At 38.0% G+C, this 22,030-nt stretch overlaps 1 protein-coding gene across 1 annotated transcript; it reads right to left on the bottom strand.

Annotated features, from left to right (window-relative positions):
• Window positions 1-2,615: 2,615 nt before the first annotated feature.
• Window positions 2,616-21,777, bottom strand: LOC145609147 (GTP-binding protein OBGC, chloroplastic-like). The gene is made up of 6 exons (XM_081664700.1): window positions 20,698-21,777; window positions 16,075-16,348; window positions 14,587-14,878; window positions 11,602-11,761; window positions 10,575-10,683; window positions 2,616-3,176 (listed from the first exon to the last, which is right to left on the bottom strand). The coding sequence occupies exons 1-6, from the start codon at window positions 21,714-21,716 to the stop codon at window positions 3,081-3,083; spliced, it is 1,950 nt and encodes a 649-aa protein (XP_081520826.1). The 5' UTR covers window positions 21,717-21,777; the 3' UTR covers window positions 2,616-3,080.
• Window positions 21,778-22,030: the final 253 nt, after the last annotated feature.

Genomic DNA, 22,030 nt, shown 5'->3' with positions numbered 1-22,030 from the left:
CGGTTGTCCAAATTAAATAGAAACCTAAATTAGTTGTCCAAAACTATGATAACTTTTGATCCGTAACTCGGAATAAGGCATTAATATATCGTTAAAAAGCTTATCAAGTGTACATTCCAACACAATTGAAATCAGGTCAAAGTTGTTTTTAGATTTCAAGATATGGCCATTTTAATGAAAGGGTGTCGGTTTTGGGCCGAGTTTAGTGTTTGGCTCATATCTTTTTCGTTTTAAATCGGAATTGGGCTTATAATATACCACTGGAAAGCTTATTAAAAGGCCTATCCAACCAATTGGAATTGGGCTTATGATATACCACTGGAAAGCTTATTGAAAGGCCTATCCAACCAAATAATAATTGGATCAAAATTATAGGCCCACTAAATCAGTTTCTCTCGGTTTTGTAATGTGGGTACGAAAAGTGGAAAGTAAGCTATAGTTTGGGGAAATGGGCTTAGAATTGAGTTGGTTTACCAAATATATTAAATGGAAATATGGATTTAAGCACTCCAAAGATTAAACGAACACTCAACCCGACCAATAATGGAGGTGAAAGGTTGTCCATCATCGGGTTTGGTTTTGGGGAGACATTTTTAGGTGTATGATGTTCTTGGTTCCTCTACTTGGGGTAGTTTTTTTGTTCTTAGTTTGGCTTGGTGTTTTAATGTTTTTCTTGGTTACTTTGTTCAGTTGGTTGTTCGGTTATAAGGGTGTTTATCTTGCTCTAGTTTTTGGTCTTGAATTGGAATTTCTAATAGTAGCTTTTGTTTCAGGGTTTTTTGTGAACTCCTCGGATACTGGTCGCGTTCTCCTGACAATGAGACTCGGACACCTGCAAAACAACAAATATTCCGTTTATCGGAATATTCGCCTCCGACAATCAAGTTAGAGATCGGAAATCGGAAAAGCTAGAGAGAGAAAGTAGAGAGAAGTTGGAGCTCTTTAATGCTCTATTTTTATGTTATGTCACAATCCACCCCTCCCATCATAAATGATTGGGGTATTTATAGGGGTGTAAACATGTGCCCCTCTAGGGTTTGTACCCTAGAATTTCGTGACGTGATTGGCTGCCCAATCAAGGGTCGCCACGTGTCATGGGGGGCGCCGTTTTACGGCTTTCAAGGTTTTCTCGGGATTTGGGCCTGATGTAATTAAGGCCTTTTTCTCTTTCTGATGTTATACTATGTACTAGAGACAGCTGACACGCTGACACGTGTCACCCTATCAGGAGGACACGTGTCGCCCTCTCATAGGGCCACGTGTCGCCTTCTTATTGGGTCACATGTCAGTACGAGATTGGGCCACGTACTTGGGGTATTTTTACCCTAAACAGCTTTGGTTGTGGCGGTTGAAGTGATGTTATGGTTGGATTGTGGTCGGTCAGTTTTTCCCTTGGTTTTAGGGGTGGCAAGGTTAATTGAATCTTGGTTGTTGGATTGATGGTGCTTCTGGTTGTTATCCTGGAGGTACCGTTGTTAGTGTAGGGGAAATGTTTTCCCTGTATTTAGAGTTTGCAGGAAGGGGGCTTTGGTGAGGGGCAAGGTGTTTTTGTGTTTCGTGTTGGTCTTGGTTACAAGATGATTTAGGTATCTTTTCAGTTTCTTTCATCTCGTTGTTAGACTTGGTGATGACAAAGTCAGTCATCGCTGTTAATTTCAATCTAGATTGAGGCTCCGTATATTTGATGTTTGGGGTGAGTAAAGTCCTCCAATCTCTTGATCTCTTTGTTAATAGAGTTGCAAGTAGAGAAACCACATTTAGGTGTATGGTTTCTCATGTCAGAGTCATAACAAACGATGACTATTGGTCGTGTCAGAATTATATGTTGCATTAATATTCAACCAATTTAGCATAATTACACTTTGGAGCAAATTGAATCTTTGTTTGCATGCCTTTGAGATCGCAGGAAATACTTTTCGCTATAAGAATCGAGTAGAGGCCAATACGAGCGAATGTTACTCCGTGACTCACTTTGTACCATCATCCCCGATCCTCCTTTTGTGGTTCTGAACCATATGGAGTTATTAATCTCATTGATTATGAATGGGGTGTAACCTTCACGGGTCAATCGTTGTTGCCTTTTGTTGTCCCTTAATCGTGGTTGCCTTAAATGATTCGTGAACGGTTTACAAGTTCCTTAAAAACTTGTTGGCGGCTCCCTACTTTGCTTTGTCCCTAATTGTGTCCCTATTATATATGTCAATTCCCAATTCCTATGAGTGTCAAACATTTTCAGAACATGCTTAACGTAGGCGCTTCGAACGATACCTACAACAGGTCACGGTAAGGATATGATAAGTATTTCTAGGCTTTCCAGGCTCCAAAGTAACAGGTATGAAGCAAGACTTTATTTGAGTTCTCAGTCACTTCAATTGTCCTCCAATTGTGGTCATGGCAAGCCTTTATGGGATGATTTATGCGTCTTGCCTCAACTACAGTTCATAAGTTTTTCCTTTTGTTGTTCATGTGTATGATTTGATGTATTTGGTTGTAATGTAGTTTTGTTCAGCTCGGTTGCAATTTCTGCCTTTCGTTATATGAAAACATTGTCAAAAAAAAAAAAAAAAAAATAAAATAAAAGCCATCAATAGTTTCTATTTCACGTACGCACTGTCTCTAAATTAAGTAGACATATCAATACATACGCAGTTCAATAAATGTGAATATCACCTGTACAAGATCATGCAAGCACACCATATCAAAAAATTACAATGAATCAAACTAGATATACTCACCATACAATACTCAACTACAAAATTGAACACACATATACATAATCAGCAGGAATCTCAATGGAATTAACCTCACTTGTTTTACTTAGGAAGTTATAAGAAACTTCAAACAAAAGGAGATACGTAAAATCAACTAACATCCTAAGAGTAAGACTCATTTGATTATCTTGAGGTAAGCACATCAGAAGAAACCTTATTGAAAGAATGGGGAGCCAAATTCGATAAATAGCAGGATCAACTAGCCATAGCTGCCATAGTTGTTGGATTTTCCAATCATGCGTCCTCTTAGATGCCTTGTTCATTGCATGCTTGCAATGTCGGCTGAAATTCGTGTAATGGATGGATGGTTCACTTCCAGTTAGGCCACCTGATTGAATGTGTTGATCTATTCTTTGCACCTGAGGAACCAGTACTTCCTGGAGCATTATACCATATCCTCACCAACTGCATGATTGAAAAAAATTTGTTAGAAGGACGCATTTGGCAATAGTAAAGAAGAATGGTAAACACAGAATCATTCCGTAACTCAGACAAGAAAAGAAAGAGCATGATTAATCACTCATCTACCTACACAAACCTATATTACCTGCAGCACAAAAAACAAATCACCACAAATTGTTATAGATATTCCCTCCTTTCTCTTTTTTTCTTCTTGTTTATTGTATCAATAGAAAATAAAGGGGAAGTTAGTGAAAAGTGGCTCCCTTTTTCACTTTTCAAATTGGGAAAATAATTTCATCAACAAATATGTGTATTTTCAAATATTATAAATGGAACCATAAGCCGTAAAGGATAGAAAAATAGATAGTTTTTTTTTTTACTATAAATGAAGTAAAGCAAAAGTAAAAAAAACAACCATATAGATGGCCCGTCCAAAAACAAAATCAAAAAAAAATAAAATAAAATACCTGGACGAAGGTATGAAGATCAAAAGAGAATAAAGGGAGAAGAATACATGGAGAAAGTAGAGAATAAACACGATACTAACATAATATGCAACAAATTTACAATATGACTTCAAAATTTAAAATATTTCCCTACCTTGTAAAAAGTTTGAAAAAAGTCTTATGAATAATGCATGCACAATTACATCCCTAAATTCTTCTTTAATTTAATGAATCTGGCCGATAAAGATCACCATCAATATGGTGATTATAATCAGTCCCTCCATGTAGGGTTTAGTATTGTTTGTTTGTTTAGTTGGTTTTAGTGTGTGCAGGGATACAAATTTAGAAGATTCGTCTTGTAAATTTGAGGTGTCTGTTTGTATAGGGGTGCAGATTTAGAAGATTCGTGTGGCAAATTTACAGATGTTGATGATCAATAATGTTATATCTCTTTTGCGACTATACATCAATGCAGCTCCGTCAAGAACGATGCAAAGACATTTAAAATTGTCCAGGAGCAGTTTGCAATACACCAACACCCTCCACCCGTGAATTATGTGTACAGCAGGAGACAAAAGAGGCAGCCACTTAACACCAACAACAGCAACAACAAGCCTTAAGCCACAGCAAGGGAAACAGAGGATCGTTAAGGAAGCAGCAGCAGGGGAGACAAGCAGCTATAGCATTTTGTTTGTATTGCACTAAAATAGTATAAGGACAATAGTAGCAATTGTAGTAATTAAGGGCTATGTTGCCTATTATAGTAAGGTAATTGTAGTATAAGAAGTAGTGGCCTAGAATGTGAGAATCATCCAGAAATTTGTAAGCAAACACTTGGAGAGTTATGGCCTAAAGCCATATTTATCTTTCGGAAGCTTTAAGCTTAGCAATCAAACAACAACCTTCGATCAATTTACTGTCTTATTCCGCTAGTCCGTTGCACTTGGTATCAGAGCAGGAATGCCTCCGAGACCACTGACGATGACGCCGGAGAGGGTGGCGGCGCTGGAAGAGCGCGTAGAGGAAATACTGGAGAAAGTCGGAGATGGTGAGAACTCGATACAGAGGGCGTTGAAGAAGGACCAGGACGCCTTCTTTGAGGAGATGCGAAATCTGATGGCGGCGATGCATCATAAGTAGGGGAATCAGACGCTTGGTGACGGAAATTACAACGAAACTCCTCTAAGCAACGGTGGTCTGAGGTGGAAACTGGGAGCTTGGGAACGGCGGCGGCATTAGGCATGTCAACCACGACAACCGTGAAGGGGGCGGGAATTGGCGTTATAGAAAGTTAGAGATGTCGACCTTCAACGGGTCCGACCCCGACGGGTGGATTCTCAGGGGTGAACAGTTTTTCGAATTTTATCGGCTGTCGGAAACGGAGAAATTGCAAGCCTTGGTGGTGGCAATGGACGGAGATGCACTTTTGTGGTATCAATGGGAGAGTCGGAGGCGACCCATGGTAAGCTGGGAGGATTTGAAGGGGCGCGTATTAAACCAATTCCGACCGGTGAACTCGGGGTCTCTTCACGAACAATGGTTGGCAGTAGAGCAAGTGACGACGGTGATAGAGTACCGGAATTATTTATAGAGAAAGCCTCCCCGTTGTTGGATGTGCCGGAGAGCATAATGAAGGGGCAATTCATTAACGGGTTGAAAGAGGAGATCCGAGCTGAGATCCGTATGTTGAATCCATTGACCCTTGAAGACGCCATGGATCTCGCGATCCGGGTTGAGGAACGGAACCGGGTCCGGGTCAGTAGCCTGAGAAAAACGGGTGGGGCATTTTCTAAACTCGGACCCTATTCTTACTTTAACCGCACCCAGCTTCTACTCTTTTGGGTAGTGGGCCGACCCAGAAGACAACCCCAAACCCACTTCCCTACAGCCCAATTCGATCCAACTCTCAACCCAACCCATCCCACAATCCAACATTCAACCCAAACCAATCACCACAACCATCTTCAGCTTCTGTGAACCAACCTTCTTCATCATACTCCGGTAGATCGAGCTCAAACACCACCCGTTTCAACGGTGAAGTTCGTCGGCTTTTGCTTTTAGGGCGAGGGGCCTTTGCTTTCGTTGTGATGGTAGGTGGACGGGGCCAACCCACGTGTGTGCGGCAAAGGGGTTGAGCGTATTGTTAGTGGACGAGGATGAATGCGAGGAAGAGGGCGAGCTACAAGTCTTGGAAAATTCCAAGGAGCAATTAGAGGAAATCTTAACCACCGCTTCAATGAATTCGATTGTGGGGCTTTCTAACCCCAAGACAATGAGATTCACCAGGTTAATCAAGAAGCAACCGGTGGTGGTCATGATTGACCCGGGAGCGACCCATAACTTCATTTCCACGACGACAATTGAGAAGCTCGGCCTACCCATTAGTGGAACTCAAACATTCGGGGTGTCATTGGGGAACGGAGAGAACATCAAAGGGAAAGGGCAATGCAAAGGGGTGCACTTGGAGTTGGGCAATGGAGTGGAAATAGAGGAGGATTTCTTACCCCTTAAATTGGGAAATTCGGATGTGATCATGGGGATACAATGGCTCGAAAAGTTGGGCACTATTCTCACCAATTGGAAGGAGCAAGAGATGAGCTTTTCTTTGAATGGTCGTACGGTGGTGATTAGGGGAGATCCAAGTTTGACAAAGGTGGGGGTAACACTTAAGGCCATGATTAAGACCTTAAGAAAGGAGGAGGGAGGTATTTTGGTAGAGTTGAATATGATTGAGAAGCAAGTGGGCTACCCAAGTGAATCTGGGCCGAAAGAGAATGGGCCGCCAGAATTTTTGAGGGGTGTGATTGAAGAGTATACTGAAGTTTTTGAGAGTCCTAGTGGGCTCCCTCCCACTAGAGGCCATAAACATTCCATCATCCTCAAGGAAGGTAGCAAGCCAATTAGTGTTAGGCCCTATCGCTACCCACAATTCCAAAAAGACGAGATCGAAAAGCTCATCGGAGAAATGCTTCAAGCGGGCATCATAAGACCTTCTACTAGCCCTTTCTCAAGTCCCGGGCTTCTCGTCAAAAAGAAGGATGGGTCTTGGAGATTTTGTGTGGACTACCGGGCTCTCAACAAGGAGACTGTTTCGGATAAATATCCGATTCCCGTGATTGATGAACTTTTGGATGAGCTCCATGGGGCGCAACTCTTCTCGAAATTGGACCTAAAGGCCGGCTACCATCAAATCCTAGTTCAGCCCGAGGATACTCACAAGATCGCTTTTCGGACTCACGAGGGTCATTACGAATTCCTCGTTATGCCCTTTGGTCTTACCAATGCTCCGGCCACTTTTCAATCATTAATGAATGAGGTATTTCGCCCCTATTTGCGTAAATTTGTACTTGTTTTCTTTGATGATATACTCATATATAGTGCTAGTGAGGATGAACATATTAATCATGTGAAATTGGTGTTAGCAATTCTTAAGAAGCACTCACTGTTTGCAAACTTGAAAAAATGCGAATTTGGCAAGCCTAAGGTTGCATACTTGGGCCACATAATATCTAGTGAAGGAGTTGTTGTAGATGGAGAGAAAGTGGGCTCTATGGTGAGTTGGCCCAAACCGAAATCCTTAAGGGATTTAAGAGGATTTTTGGGGCTAACACGGTATTATCGAAAATTTATTCATCACTATGCACACATCGCAAGGCCACTCACAAAGCAGCTTCGGAAGGATAATTTTGGTCGGACTCCGGCGGCCGACGAAGCTTTTCAGAAATTAAAACAAGCTATGATCTACGCCCCGGTACTCATGATGTCGGATTTCTCGAAAGAGTTTGTAGTGGAGTCCGATGCCTCAGGGTACGACCTCGGAGCGGTGCTAATGCAAGAGGGAAAAACGGTGGCTTTCTTTAGTAAGGTGCTCAGTCCACGGGGTAAAGGAAAATCGATTTACAAGAAGGAGCTTATGGCGGTGTGTTTAGCGGTGGAGAAGTGGAAACACTACCTTCTAGGCCGAAAATTTGTGATCCGAAGTGATCAACAAAGCCTCAAATACATTACTCAACAAAGGGAGACTGGGATGGAATTCCAAAAGTGGGTGTGCAAATTGGTGGGGTTCGAATTCGAGTTGCAATATAAGCCGGGGGTGGCTAATAGGGTGGCTGACGCTCTCTCAAGACGGGGCGGTGATGAAATTGAGTCAGGGGAGGAATTAAATGCGTTACTAGCCACGCAAAAGGGTGGAGTGGGAAAAATTGAAAGAAGAGATCACCAAGGATGCGGAAATTCAAAAGCTGCTGGCGGAGGTGGAGCAAGGACAGGGACCCGAGGATATACGGTAGAGAACCACCAACTGTTGTATAAGGGAAGGATTGTGTTGCCCGGGAACTCGATGCATAAATCAGCCTTGTTTCGGGTTTATCACGACTCTCCGGAGGGAGGTCACACCGGCGAAACCAAAACGTACTTAAAGATGGGGGCGGATTGGTTTTGGAGCGGAATGAGGAAGGAGGTGGCGGATTATATTCGAAGGTGCCCTGTTTGTCAGCGAAACAAGTTCTCACAGCAATCGCCGGCGGGTGTATTGCAACCTTTACCCATCCCGGAGAGGATTTAGGAGGATATAACCATGGATTTTATTGAGGGATTGCCGCGGTCGAAGGGGGTGGATACAATTTTCGTGGTGGTGGTCAGATTGTCGAAGGATGCGCACTTTATAGGGCTCAAACACCCATTCACGGCTTACACCGTAGCTGAGGTATTTGTGAGGGAGGTCGTGCGCTTACACGGGGTTCCAACCAGCATTGTTTCAGATAGGGATAAGGTGTTCCTAAGTATCTTTTGGAGGGAGTTGTTTCGAATGCAAGGGACGGAGTTGAAGCGGAGTACTTCTTATCACCCCCATACCGACGGGAAAACGGAGGTGGTGAACAAAAGGGTGGAGACGTATCTTTGATGTTTCGCGGGAGGGCAGCCTAAAAATTGGGCTAAATGGCTTCCTTGGCAGAGTATTCGTATAATACTACGCCGCAAGCTTCCACTCAAGTCACTCCTTTCCTGGCAGTTTATGGGAGGGAACCACCCAAGCTAATTCGTGTGGGAACAGGGCAGTCAGCTGTGGGCACGGTAGATGAGTTACTGCAGGAGCGCGATTTGATGTTGGATGAATTAAAGTGTAATTTGGTGCGTGCTCAGCAAATTATGAAGAAGTACGCGGATGGGAAGTGTCGGCAGGTGGGAGATTTTGTTTACCTCAAGCTACAACCTTACCGTCAGAAGTCATTGGCTAGGAGACCCTATGAGAAGTTGGCTGCGCGTTTTTATGGCCCCTACGAGGTTATGCAGCGCGTGGGTAAGGTCGCCTATAAGCTACTTCTACCCGAGCAATGTCGTATACATCCGGTCTTTCACATATCTCAATTGAAACGTGCCATAGGAGATGTCCCTAGCAATCCTACTATTCCACTTCAATTAACTTCGGAGCTCGAAATGGTTGTTGAACCTGAGCAAGTTTTGGAGGTTAGACGCAAGGGGGGGGAGCAGTAGCAGCATTGAAGTGATCATCAAGTGGCTGGGAATACCCGAATTTGAGGCTACTTGGGAAGAGGTCGAAGCAATCAAAGAGCAATTCCCGGACTTCCACCTTGAGGACAAGGTGGCACTTTTGGGGGGCGGTATTGCAATACACCAACACCCTCCACCCGTGAATTATGTGTACAGCAGGAGACAAAAGAGGCAGCCACTTACCACCAACAACAGCAACAACAAGCCTTAAGCCACAGCAAAGGAAACAGAGGACCGTTAAGGGAGCAGCAGCAGGGGAGACAAGCAAGCAGCTGTAGCATTTTGTTTGTATTGCACTAAAATAATATAAGGACAATAGTAGCAATTGTAGTAATTAAGGGCTATGTTGCCTATTATAGTAAGGTAATTGTAGTATAAGAAGTAGTGGCCTAGAATGTGAGAATCATCTAGAAATTTGTAAGCAAACACTTGGAGAGTTATGGCCTAAAGCCATATTTATCTTTCAGAATCTTTAAGCTTAGCAATCAAACAACAACCTTCGATCAATTTACTGTCTTATTACGCTAGTCCGTTGCACAGTTCAGAAACGATGCCATTAGTTTAGGGGTATTTAATTCTTGTATTGAGAATTTAGATCTCTTAAGGGATGATTGTAAGTGCCGAATGACTATTATTATTAAATGAAATCACCCCTCCCTATTCCATTCAAAAAAAAATTACATCCCTTAAAATATTCTTTTATATATTCGGCCCTATTTGATATCAAAAGCAATAAAATTGCCTCTTAAAATTCCTTAAATTGATATATAATAATATGCTTTTTTCCAATATTTGAAACAACCTTTTACTCTTTTTATTTTCCTACATACTTCCTCCGTCCCCTAGTACAAAGCCTCTTTTAGTTTTTGTGCACGAATTAAAAAAGTTGTAAATCTATAAAACTAATGATTAAAAGTGCATGTGGGGGGTAGAAAGAGATAGAGAAAGAAAAAGTAGCTGAGAATAATTGATGAGATAGAGAGATAAAGTGTTGGAAATTGTTGTTAAAAGTACAAAAAACCTAAGGAAAAAAAGATGACAACTCATAAAAAGATGGTAATAATGTCAAAAAATACAACCTTTAAATAGAAAGAGGCATTGTATTTTGGTTTACCCCAAAAGGAAATGAGGCTTAATTAAGAGACGAAGGGAGTACAATTTATTAGACATGTATTCTAGATCAAACTCAATATCTTTTTATCGTTTAATCACTAAATCAAAATAGTCCAACTAAAGTTTTGAACATAGTACAACTACACAACATCCAACACATTGATCGTTATATAAAAATAGTTTTAATAAAATATTACGCAAACAGGCATAGGGCATAGAGGCTATCGATAAAAATTCTTCTAACGTTAGAATCCCTAATTAATAAAAAAAAAATTAAGGCAAGATGAAGAAAAACGGCAACAAAAAATAGAGTATGAGTCTTCCAACGTACCCCTGCTATGTTAACGCTATCACCTTCCTTCACACCCCGATCAATCAGAGATTTATTAACACCACAAGCCTCAAGAACATGTTGGAACCTTTTCTCAGAATCCACATACCTGTTACAAAACACAGATATAAGGAACGGTTTGCGATTTTACACAACTTAGAGGGTAGAACAATGGGCATCCACCTGATGATTTAGGCAATACCCAACAGATTGAAAGTCTTAAGATTTTTACAGAAAAGGTAAAGAAAACAATCAAATATAATAGCCTCATCTCTTGTACAAACTGAAAACATGCAAGTGATGCAACAACAATAAGAAAAAAAATCATGGCCAATAACCCAATGCAACAATTTTACCCAACTAATGCCCTATTCTTTTCACCTAATTGTCACAATATTTTAATAATATTCTTTTTGATTGAACTATTACTTCGTATTAAGGATTATGATATTTACTGATTAAACTGATGTTCCCTGACCAAACCTATCTTTAATCGATTCAGGCTTACTTTTATTAATTTCACTGATTCTAACATGTTATTACTGATTTACTAAGTTTACATTTTTTCAAAATCAAGGTACTACTTTTACTCAATAACACTAAATTGTATTGATACAAACTTACTATTAATGATTCAAACTGATTTATGCTAAACATTGAACATTTCAGATGAAGATAACAGGGCCTCAAAGCCCATTAACTAGCTTTATTCCCTTGGCCAACTTGAATTTTTCTGAACACCCATATTCTATTTGACTGTTCAGATCTTCTGTCAACCAGTACATAATTATTACTAGAAGATCCAAAAAATTGTAGCTTTAAGGAGCACCTCCTTGGTACCACATTAGAAGCTCCAACGGTCTTAAATTTCAACTCTAGGTACTTTCAGGCCCAGGAAAGTTACACATGACTTCCTCAGAGATATCTCCGATCATGTGTAAGATGCGAAAGTAAGGCAGAAGAGTGCATGTAATAAAATTATTACAAGATTAATTTAAATAAATAGATGCAAGTATTGTGAACATACTGCCAATTAGTCATTTGAACAAACCGCTCCAATCCATCACCAAACACATGCCACGTCTTTGAGCTACTATCATGACTAATCTCAAAATCATTTATAGGGACAGCTCGTTTCTTCTTTATCTCCTCAGCCACATGATTGAGATTGATAGGTGTAGCACAACCTGTAATATTAAGCATTATTTTGTAAATGAAATGTAAGGATTGATAAACAAGTAACAGTGGAAAAATATTTTCAAATTTTTTTTTCTCTCTTAGTTTGAGAATAAATAACAATTTGTGACTTTTTTAATCTTTGACAGCTAGCTTTGATCAGTTGGTGTTAGTAAAGAATATTAAACAATAGATTTACAAAAGAAAAAAAGATAATGAAAGACTTTCACATATACTTTTGACTTATACAGATTGACAGTCAAATCAGACAAAAAGTTTAATATGGCCCATCAATATTGGATGCAGCAAAATAGCCCCTGATCGATCTAAGGATCTTGATCCACACATGTTTAATAAGCAAATAGCAGGGAAAAGGGATCTTAAACCTTGTTCTGCAATCTTAGAAGCCTATTACAGCAATGATTTGACGGTAATTCAGAAAGAGGTAAATTAAATCTCTCTAGTCTGCAGGCAGATACTTGTAAAGATGTATTCTCTCTTCTTCATTGTTGAATATGTTTCAAACTGTTTCCTCCTTTCCTTACTTTGTGTCCACTTAAGCAAGTTGTCTTAATTTATCTCTTTAAATAACTTATACAAAAATTATTTGTCACTTTACACAAATCAACTGAGCTCATTTGCTTTGGTCTTTCCTGAAGATCCATAATTTGATAGCTTAGAGAGGTGTAGCTTGGAACCAGCCAGACAACGGAAACAAATTACTTGTCACTATAACGTACCAATGATACATTTCTAGTTAGCTTTAAACTGCAATTTAAAAACCAATAAAACTTGGGTTATGTTCTCAACAGCTGAAGGTGTTCTAATGTGAATTTTGCAACCTCTGGTTTGGTATAAGGTTTGATCTAATCAACTTCTAGATTTGACTTAACATTGACTGTATTTTTGTACTGACATATAAGAGGAAATTATCAGGTGAGATCTTGTTAGATTCATTAATGTGTAATTTTCAATTATCATATTTTAAGAATTTTTATTAATAAGTAATAGATATTTGGCAATAACCAAAATGAATACTAAATGTGGTTCTGATGAGAAATTAAGAATAGGCAAAATTTTAAGGACTAAGGTGAAGAGTACATAACTTTAATTCATTTAACAATCATTTTGTCCCACAAAGAATTCCCATTTCCCTTGGGTTCATAGTTTTAGGAGAGTTGATGTTAGGGCCTTATTGAGTGTAATTGAATGTAGGTGAATTACAAACAGTGGGCATTGTTTATTGTTTTCACAGAGGGACGATATAAATCATCCCATAAAGGAAGATAAATGGGAAATTCTACATGGTGGCCTCTAAGATTCACAAATTCTATTTGGTGGACAAAAAAAAAAAAAAAAAAAAAAAAAAAAAAAAAAAAAAAAACATAATTTCTAGTGAACCCTAAGAATGGCATAATTCAATTTAGTGACCTTATTTTTTTTAGAAAAATTTAGTAACCTATTTTCATTAAATGATTAATCATTTTTTATTTTAGGCTCAATTTTTTAATAATTATTACTAACCTACCCTTGAATGATTTAACCCAAACCCTTATTGACTCACCACCACCAATCCACCACCCATCTGCCACCACCACCTCACCATACAGCCACCTCAACCACCCTTTATCCTTCCTTTGTCCACACCCATACCCTTCCCCTGCTACTCCCCCTCCAACCCCCAAGTCCCCAACCACCTGGCCCACCCTTCCCTAGCCGCTCCTCATCTCCCAAACCTACCCAACTTTGGCTTATTAAACAAGCTGATTGTTGCGTGGGTGAGGGTTTTAACTAGGTTTTTTTTAGGGGTTGGCTTGAAATCGAAAAGGTTTTACGGTGGGTTGGCCGGAAATTGAAAAGATTTTAGGGTGGGTTGGCCGGAAATCGAAAAAGTTTTATGGTGGGTTGGTCAAAAATTAAAAAGGGATGCAAAGGGGTGGCGTGATGAGAGGGGCTGGCCGGAAATGTTTCGTGGGGGTCGCGTGAGGTTGTTGTTGTTGGTTTGGCAGGGATGGATGGTGGAGTCAGCCAGAAAATGAAGTGGGGCATGAGGGGAGGTGACTGGAAAGTGAAGTGGGGCAAGAGGTGGCCTGTAGTTATGGAGGAGGGAAGAAGAAGAAAGGTGAAAAGGAAAAAAAATATTTTAATAAAGGGTAGGCTACCAAATCGACTAAATTGAGTTAAAAGGTTAGCCATAATTTGTTGATTAAGCTACATAGAGTCAATTTACTAACCTACCCTTTATTAATTGGGCTTAATCAACAAATTATGGCTAACCTTTTCCAAAATTAAGGGCTTTACATAGTGTTTTGCAAATCTTTACTGCCATTAGAAATTATGACATTTTTTTTGTCTACCAAATAGAATTTGTGAATCTTGAAGGCCACCATATAGAATTTCCCAAGAAAAATAAAGCAATCTTATAATTTGGGACACAACTTGATGGAGAAATGGAAAGTTTATTGCAGGACAAGCATGGGGAGAAATGAAAACTGTTTAATGAGACAGGAGTATGAATGTATAATATTCTTATTCACTTAAGACATGATGGAGGAAGAATTCTTTAAGACAATGAATTATTGAGAGCTGGTATGATATTAACAAAAATGGCATATACTGTACAAAGAATGTCCAATCAGGAATGTCAGAATGTGTTATGCGGAAGAACTTAATTGATTTTGCCGCCTTCTATCTTTGTTCAATGATTTTGGAAAAAGAAATTGGCAAGTACCATAGCGGAATATGGTATGATTCATTTTTCTGGATAAAATAAAAGTTCTCCACTAACAGGCTTAATCTTATTAAAAGCAACATAAAGAAATAACAAAAAGTTTACCTTCAGCTTCTTTGACAGCCTCCTTAAATTTCTTTACGAGCTCATAGGCAGCACAAACCACTTCATTTGCACCCTGGTTACTTATAGCACTCATACAGAAAGGTTGAATATCCTCGGCTAATAAATGTTCCCTAAAAACTTCCCATCGTTCAGAAGCTTCTGGAAGATCCATCTTGTTAAAAGCAACAAGATAAGGCTTTTCGGCAAGTTCAGGGTTAAATAATTCAAGCTCCAGACGAATTGCATCAAATTCATATTCTGGCTGCGGAGATGAACCATCAACAACATGCACCTGAAATAAATTGCAAACAGGCACTTGTGTCAGGAAAAGTAGGAATTAACAGCTTAAGCGTTCTCAACAAATATTAAAACTTATATTTATTACAACCCTCGTACTTTGAATTCTTTAAGCTTTTTACAATAAAAACAAGAATGAAGTCATAACTAAAATATTATTAATTAAACAGCCTCTTCTTTTTTGGGGAAGATTATCATGTTCACATTTCTAAAATTGGGTTATGGGACCCCTAAGGTCCAGATCATGGGTTCAGGCCATTCAGCAAGATAAGATGCTAAAGTAACCCATAGTAGGATGCAAAAATTTGAGAAAATATAGAAAGTGAACTTCATCCGTAAGATGAAATGATTGAACAATGCCCAGATTATATACTACACTAATATTCCTGATGTAAAAACATATAGTTTATTATAAGCAGCACATGGCTCATAACTTAGAAGATGCACGTATAGAAGAACCTAGCAGATTAGCAAGAAAACAGTTCCCTATATTATCCAGCAGTCAAAAGACATCACAACTCAGATTTTAACTCATCAAACATCAAGATCAAGTTCCAATTGTTTAAGGTAAAATGGCCTTTCATAATCCAGATCTAGATCTTTCTCATAAGATAGGAATATAATTTTTCCTTTCTTCTTCCATCCTATTAAGTTCAGGAATATCATTTTCACCAATTCAGAAAAGACATTGAGAGGTTCAACCATCTTCCTTACCAGCTAAATACAAGTAAAATTATTGGTAATTGAAGTGTAATACAAATTTGAAACTTATAGTTCCAACGGTCATTTATTTTGCAACTCAAATTATCATGGCACCTCAAGTACTCATGTCGGATAATGTGATATCCTTGACAGCCCGACATGGACAGGAACACTTGACAGCTCATTTCAGACCAAAGATACAGAGCTTTTTTTTTTTTACTAACCCAGTGAGACACTTGGATGCGTACTCATGTCCAACATGTACATTAACACTTGACAACTCATTTCAGAACAAAGATACAGACCAATTTTTTTTTTTTACTAACGCAGTGAGGCACTTGGATGCGTACTTATGTCCAACGTGATGTGTGGTAACAAAGGTCAGCAATATATTATGTCAAGCAATTAATTGTTATCTTATTGTTTCGAATCTGTAACTAAAATGCTAATAATTCATGTAGCAAGAGAGATTTCACAAATTTCTTGTACCAGGACAGAACATCTTTCAGTATGACGCAGAAATTCATGGCCTAAACCAAAACCTCGGTGGGCACCTTCAAGTAAACCTGGTAAATCAGCTACAATCATTGTAGAATCATAATCGAATGAAACTACACCAAGATTAGGAAGCAGTGTTGTAAAAGGGTAGTTTGCTATTTCTGGTCGAGCAGCACTTATCACGCTAAGAAATGTGCTTTTTCCAGCATTTGGAGCACCAATAATTCCAACATCAGCTACTAGCTTGAGCTCTAACTCCAACCACCTAATTGCAAAAATTCATTAATCTCAATATTGACAAACTATGTAAAGCCACTAATCGCATATAAGTAGAAAAAGAAGAGAGTAAAAAAACAGCATATACTTCTAAGGACCAGCAACATACATTTTGCTACTGTACTAAGGAAGAATATTTAGGCCTGTATGTATCAATGGAACATTACATTGTTTACCAAAGTTTATTATGTTACGATTACGAACCCCTTTTTTTAAACTAAGATTCCTATACTTCTAATGTTTGGCATGTAAATATCAGAGCTAGGTTGTATATATACTTATTTATTAATAATACAAGATTTCTCAAATTTTACATGGTATTGTGTGTAGGTCTTTCAGATGCTAAGCCTGTGTCATTTCCAATTAAGTTGAGAGGTTTAATCAAGAGCTTGGTCTCAAATTTTACATGGTATTGTGTGTAGGTCTTTACATGGTCTTTCAGATGCTTGGTTGAGCGCCTCATTTATCCGTTGACACACACCTGATTTCGTTGAGCGCCTCAAATCCTGGAAAGAACACTGGAAAGCAATGAATTCTAAGGCATGTATGTGGTACATCAATAATGTGCTTTTATTTTAAAAAATCCTATGTTAAAGCGATATACATTAATTGCACATATGGTAAATGATATTGATTCACGAAAGTCAGTATGTAATTATATGAGGACTTTTGAAGGGGGAGCTATATCATGGCAATCAAGGTTACAAAAATTTGTTGCTTTATCAACAATAAAAGTAGGGACTATTGTTGCTACAATTGAAGCTTGCAAAGAGCTCTTGTTTAAGATTCAAGCAAGAAAATTATATACATTATTTTGAAAGACAAAGTATTATTCATGTGACAAAAAATCGTATCTTTGATGCCTGTTTGTAATAAATAGATGTAAGGTAACATTGGATACAAAGAGAGACTTTGAAGCCGAGATGTTGTAAGCTATTAAAGACAAAAATAACATTATAGCTTGCAACAAGCTTGATTGAAGAGAAAGAAAAACAAGCTCCACTAAAAGTCTAACATGTGTAATAAATTTTGTATTATTAATTTATAATTTTGGTAAGCTACAATATGTTGTAGCTAACCACTGAAATTCTTTGAAGCTAGAAGGTATACAGACTAAAATATTGTAGCTTGCCATTGGAGATGCTCTTAGGGTTTGATAAAACAAAAATTAAAATATGAATGATTTACGAAATAAAGAGTGGGAGTAAATAAAGATGTTCTAAATTATTACTCACATGTATTAACTTTTATATTACTCCAATCATAAATGAAATAAAGAATGGAGTAAATGAATAATTACTCTAGCTATGCAATTTAAGACATTGTTAAACAATGTGAGTGGAAATAAGTAATGTAAGAATGAGAATGTAAAAAGATGAGTTTGTGCAAGGTAAGAGAGAGAGATGGAAAGGTATAATTATTGTGGGGTTCAAGAGGTATGATAGAAAAGGGGTATGCCATAAATAGAATAAAATAAAGTGAGTAGAACATAAAAGAACGGCCTAAAATGATAAGTAGGTAGAACAATAAAAAAAAAAGAGGGAATACCACATTAATCAGAAATATACCATCAAATATTAGTTAATACTTCCTCCGTTCCCCAAACATTGTAACATGGGGATGGAACATGGTTTTCAAGAAGAGGAGGAAGATAGAGAGGAATAAAGATAGGGGATCAATGTGATGAGGAGAGAGAAAGAGAAAACATGTGCAAATAGGAAAAAAATTAGATTAAAATCCCTTGCAATCGGTTGTTAATAAATATTTTTGACAATAGTAGTATAAAATTCTCCATATAAAGTTATGAACGATGTGCAAAAATAATTCATTTATGTATATATAGAATATGATTGTTAAAGTGGAAAGAAAATATCATGATGTATAATTAGTTTACTTAAAGATTTTGCAAAAAAAAAAAAAAAAAAAAAAAAAAGGAAGTGGCGGAAAATTTTTTTACCAAGTAATGACAAGTGCCATTGGTTATTCGCTTTTAGTATAAGTTAATAGATTACAATATTTCTAAACTTTCGTATAACGGTAATTGTTGCAATATCTGTAGATTAGAGGAAGTATTTTACAAATGCAGTTTGCGTTATTCTCTTGACTTACACATATATATTTACTAGCCTATTTTGTCTATAATTGAAAAGAAAGAGAATACTGTTTTTGCTCTAAGATTGTTGGGCCACCTAAGTCCCACATGGAAAGAATAAGGAACAACTACATTCCTTAACCTATCTCTATTAGTATTTTAGGTAGGTGGTATTTAAGCCAAACTTGGATGATCGGGTCCAATAAGTGATATCCGAGACAAGGTTTGGGAGATGGACCTTTAAAAATGGTTGCATTTGCAAAATGAAGAAGCCCACTACGATTTAAGATATATGGTGCCTTATATCGAAAGTCTACCTAACTTTGGGGTAATTAGGTGATGTATTCCGTGATGGTACTAGTAGTGTAAGATGATTACACTTCTAAAGAGGCAATGAGTTATGTGGTCCTTGGTTTGAGGGGAGATTTGTCGAGGTGTCAACCCAAGTCCCATGAGGAAAGAATAAAGAAGGGTTATGTTCGTTACAAATGTCTACCCATCTCCATTAGTATGAGGCCTTTTGAAAAGATGGCCAAATACATGCAAGCTAGGCCGAATGTGGGAGTAGAGGTGAGTGTGGGGCCAACAAGTTAGATAACTGAGGCCAACAAGAAACCGAAGTAGTAATGGATGGAAATCATACATAGCAATAAGATATCATACATCTTGCTTGAGAACTATTTGGATGAAGATCACTCCAACACCTATTACACAAGAATCAAGGTTAGAACTTAGAAGAAGCCCTACTTTACGAATGATTAGCAACCTTCCATAAGATACTTCAAAAGACACATGCACCTCTAGGCTTACTTATACCAAATGTTTGTCCTTTATAAACTCCCTCTTCCAAAATGAATTCAAAACTTTAATGAACACATGGTTTTCTATCAAAATTTACAGTTAACAATATTTATAGAAATATGATGATTTAGTTATATTATAGACTAAAGCCAAACAAGAATTTTGGTAGTAGGAACATATGCATTCATAAATTATATACTTCCTCCGTTTTTTAAAATATTGCACCACTTGCCTTTTAAGGGAGTTTCACAAATACTGATCCATATACATTTTAGGAAAGAAAATATTTGTGTTCACACTATAAATAACCTATATACCCTTACCTTTAAACACTTGATTCTATAGTTTATGTTTGCAATCACATGGGCAATTTTATACTTTTATCTTTCTCTCTCTTCCTTTTTCCCACTACCAAAAAATTTGTACCCAACCCTTGCAATATTAAAGAATAGAGGAAGTAGAAGAAATAAAATTTTAGAAGTAAGAAATCTATAACATCCAATTTCAGAAAGTCGACATGAAACTAGACATTTCAACCGCACATTGGAAAGTGTTTGTTCCTAGTTGCAAGGATGACAGCAGTGGAGTGATATAATCCCAAACCTCAAGGAAGCATGTCTGATCTTCCCTCCTTGTTTTGCTCAAAACTTATAAATGATAACATTGAAGATGGGATAGAGAAACAAAACTGATCAATGGAAAGTTCAAACCTTTACATCCTAGATCCATATAAAATAGCTTTAATGATGGTTTTAAAACCAAACCATGTCTCCTCAAGGCTAATATCAAGCTAAACTGTTGCTATCTTTGATATGTTTGATGTGCCCTACCCAATTCCTCCAAATACTTTATCGACACCCTCCTCCAAGCACATTGGTTACAAATTTTTGATGAAAACCACATTCATTGCATGTGTAAAATGCCCAAAATTAAAATGTCAATTTAGTATCTAACGGTATAGACATATAACATATTTAGACATAGGTCCTGTTAACTGAATTGAATATTTTATGAGAAAAGAAAATTAAGAATTGAAGTTAACTTAACTTATTAGAGCCGAACTGAACTAAATACTATGATTTACTATAACATAAATTAGGTACAGAAGCAGTTGATACCATCTCCAACAAACAAGTTACAAAGGGCACATTTGTTTTCTCAACCATCCTCATTGTCTTGCACTGCCCTCATCTTACCCCATGAGAAACAAAACAGTTAAATTATCAACATAAACACACACATGTAATAAAGAATTCCCAAACACTAATGTTAGGCTACTAGCAAGTAGCAACAAGCAGATCAAACAACTGCAAAAGGATTTGACCAAAGTTTTAATTTGAATACTCTATATTACTAATTGGAGAGCAACAAGTCAACAAGTACTCATAAATCAGAATAACTAGAAGTAATATACTATCAAAAATTTAAGAAAAAATGACACTCACATTTCAGGACCTTCCTCCCCATTTTCTGCAATCCTTGGCACCTTATTCATTCCCGACTTAAACGCAACATTTCCTCTGCCACCTCTACCACCAGGCAAAAGCAATGCCTTCTGCCCTGGATGCAACAACTCTAACAACACTTGGCCTTCAACCCCATCATCCCTCGCCTCTCGAATCACAGTTCCCGGCGCAACCTTCACCACCACATCCTCTCCTTTAGCCCCATGCTGATTCCTCCCCTGCCCATGCGCCCCTCTCCCAGCCCTAAAATGCACACAATTTCTAAAAGGCAACAACGAATTCATTGCCCCATCCACCTCCACATACACATTCCCTCCTCTACCACCATCTCCACCCGACGGCCCCCCCAACGGCACATATTTTTCTCTCCTAAATGCCACCACCCCATTCCCACCATTTCCAGCCTTCACAAATATCTTCGCCCTGTCAAAACATCTCATCACTGCTGGAACCCCCTTTTCCTTCTCTTCCTCATCCTCCTCAAGTAAACCCTCAAATTCTTCGCCTTCGAAAACCACTAATGCACCATCTTCTTCTTCATAATCAATGTCTTCCTCATCAGAATCATATTCTTCATCTCCATCATCATTATCTGGAATTTCATAGTCCTGATAACTAAACCCACTGAGCTTTTCCCCATTTCCCAGCTGATTAAATTCCCTCAATCCAGTGCTAATTCTTTGCTCCACTTCAAACTTCGGAACAACTGATGAATCAGAAAGCTTGATTTCTCGATAAGTGTCAACGAGAGAAGAGGCGAGAAAGTCATCTCTAGGTGGGAGCCGAGTATAAGTGGTTGCTTCAATGGCGATTGATGATGTTGATGATAATTTTTCGTCAAATTTACTAGAATTAGATTTTGATTTTGATTTTGATTTTGACTTAGATTTTGATTTGGAAAGGATTTGGGCATTAGGGTTTTTAGGGAGGCTCCTGCGATAGGGTTTATTGGGGCGAGATAAGGCTAGAGGTGAGAAAAATATGGATACAGAAGACATTGATGTTGAGCAAAACTGAGTGTGTTTAGTTTCGGATAGGTTTTTTTGGCGGGTTTGAAAAACAAAGACTTGTTATGAGGTAATTAGTACAAACTAGTTCAAAAGTATAGCACGGTTTTACAATAATATTTTATTATTTGTTTATTGGAAACTGTACAAAAAAGAATCATTAGAAGTACAAAAAAAAATACATATAAAAAAAGTACAATAAATATTATGATATAACATATACTTCGTATAAGATTAATCTCAATGTCTAAATTCCATTATAATTAATATGAGACGGAAGAATTAATTAGATTTTAGTATTCGTG

This window comes from Chenopodium album, chromosome 23 (genome assembly GCF_948465745.1).
Source record: "Chenopodium album chromosome 23, dcCheAlbu1.1, whole genome shotgun sequence".
NCBI classification, from domain to species: domain Eukaryota; kingdom Viridiplantae; phylum Streptophyta; class Magnoliopsida; order Caryophyllales; family Amaranthaceae; genus Chenopodium; species Chenopodium album.
This window is presented reverse-complemented; position numbering and strand designations above follow the sequence as displayed.

Excerpts from the sequence above, each read along its gene's own strand:
- LOC145609147 (XM_081664700.1), bottom strand. The coding sequence starts at position 21,716 with ATGTCTTCTGTATCCATATTTTTCTCACCTCTAGCCTTATCTCGCCCC. Across the intron at positions 11,762-14,586 it reads GGCTGTCAAAGAAGCTGAAG|GTTGTGCTACACCTATCAAT; the intron begins GTAAACTTTTTG and ends TTAATATTACAG. Across the intron at positions 10,684-11,601 it reads GTTCAAATGACTAATTGGCA|GTATGTGGATTCTGAGAAAA; the intron begins GTATGTTCACAA and ends GTTTTGTAACAG.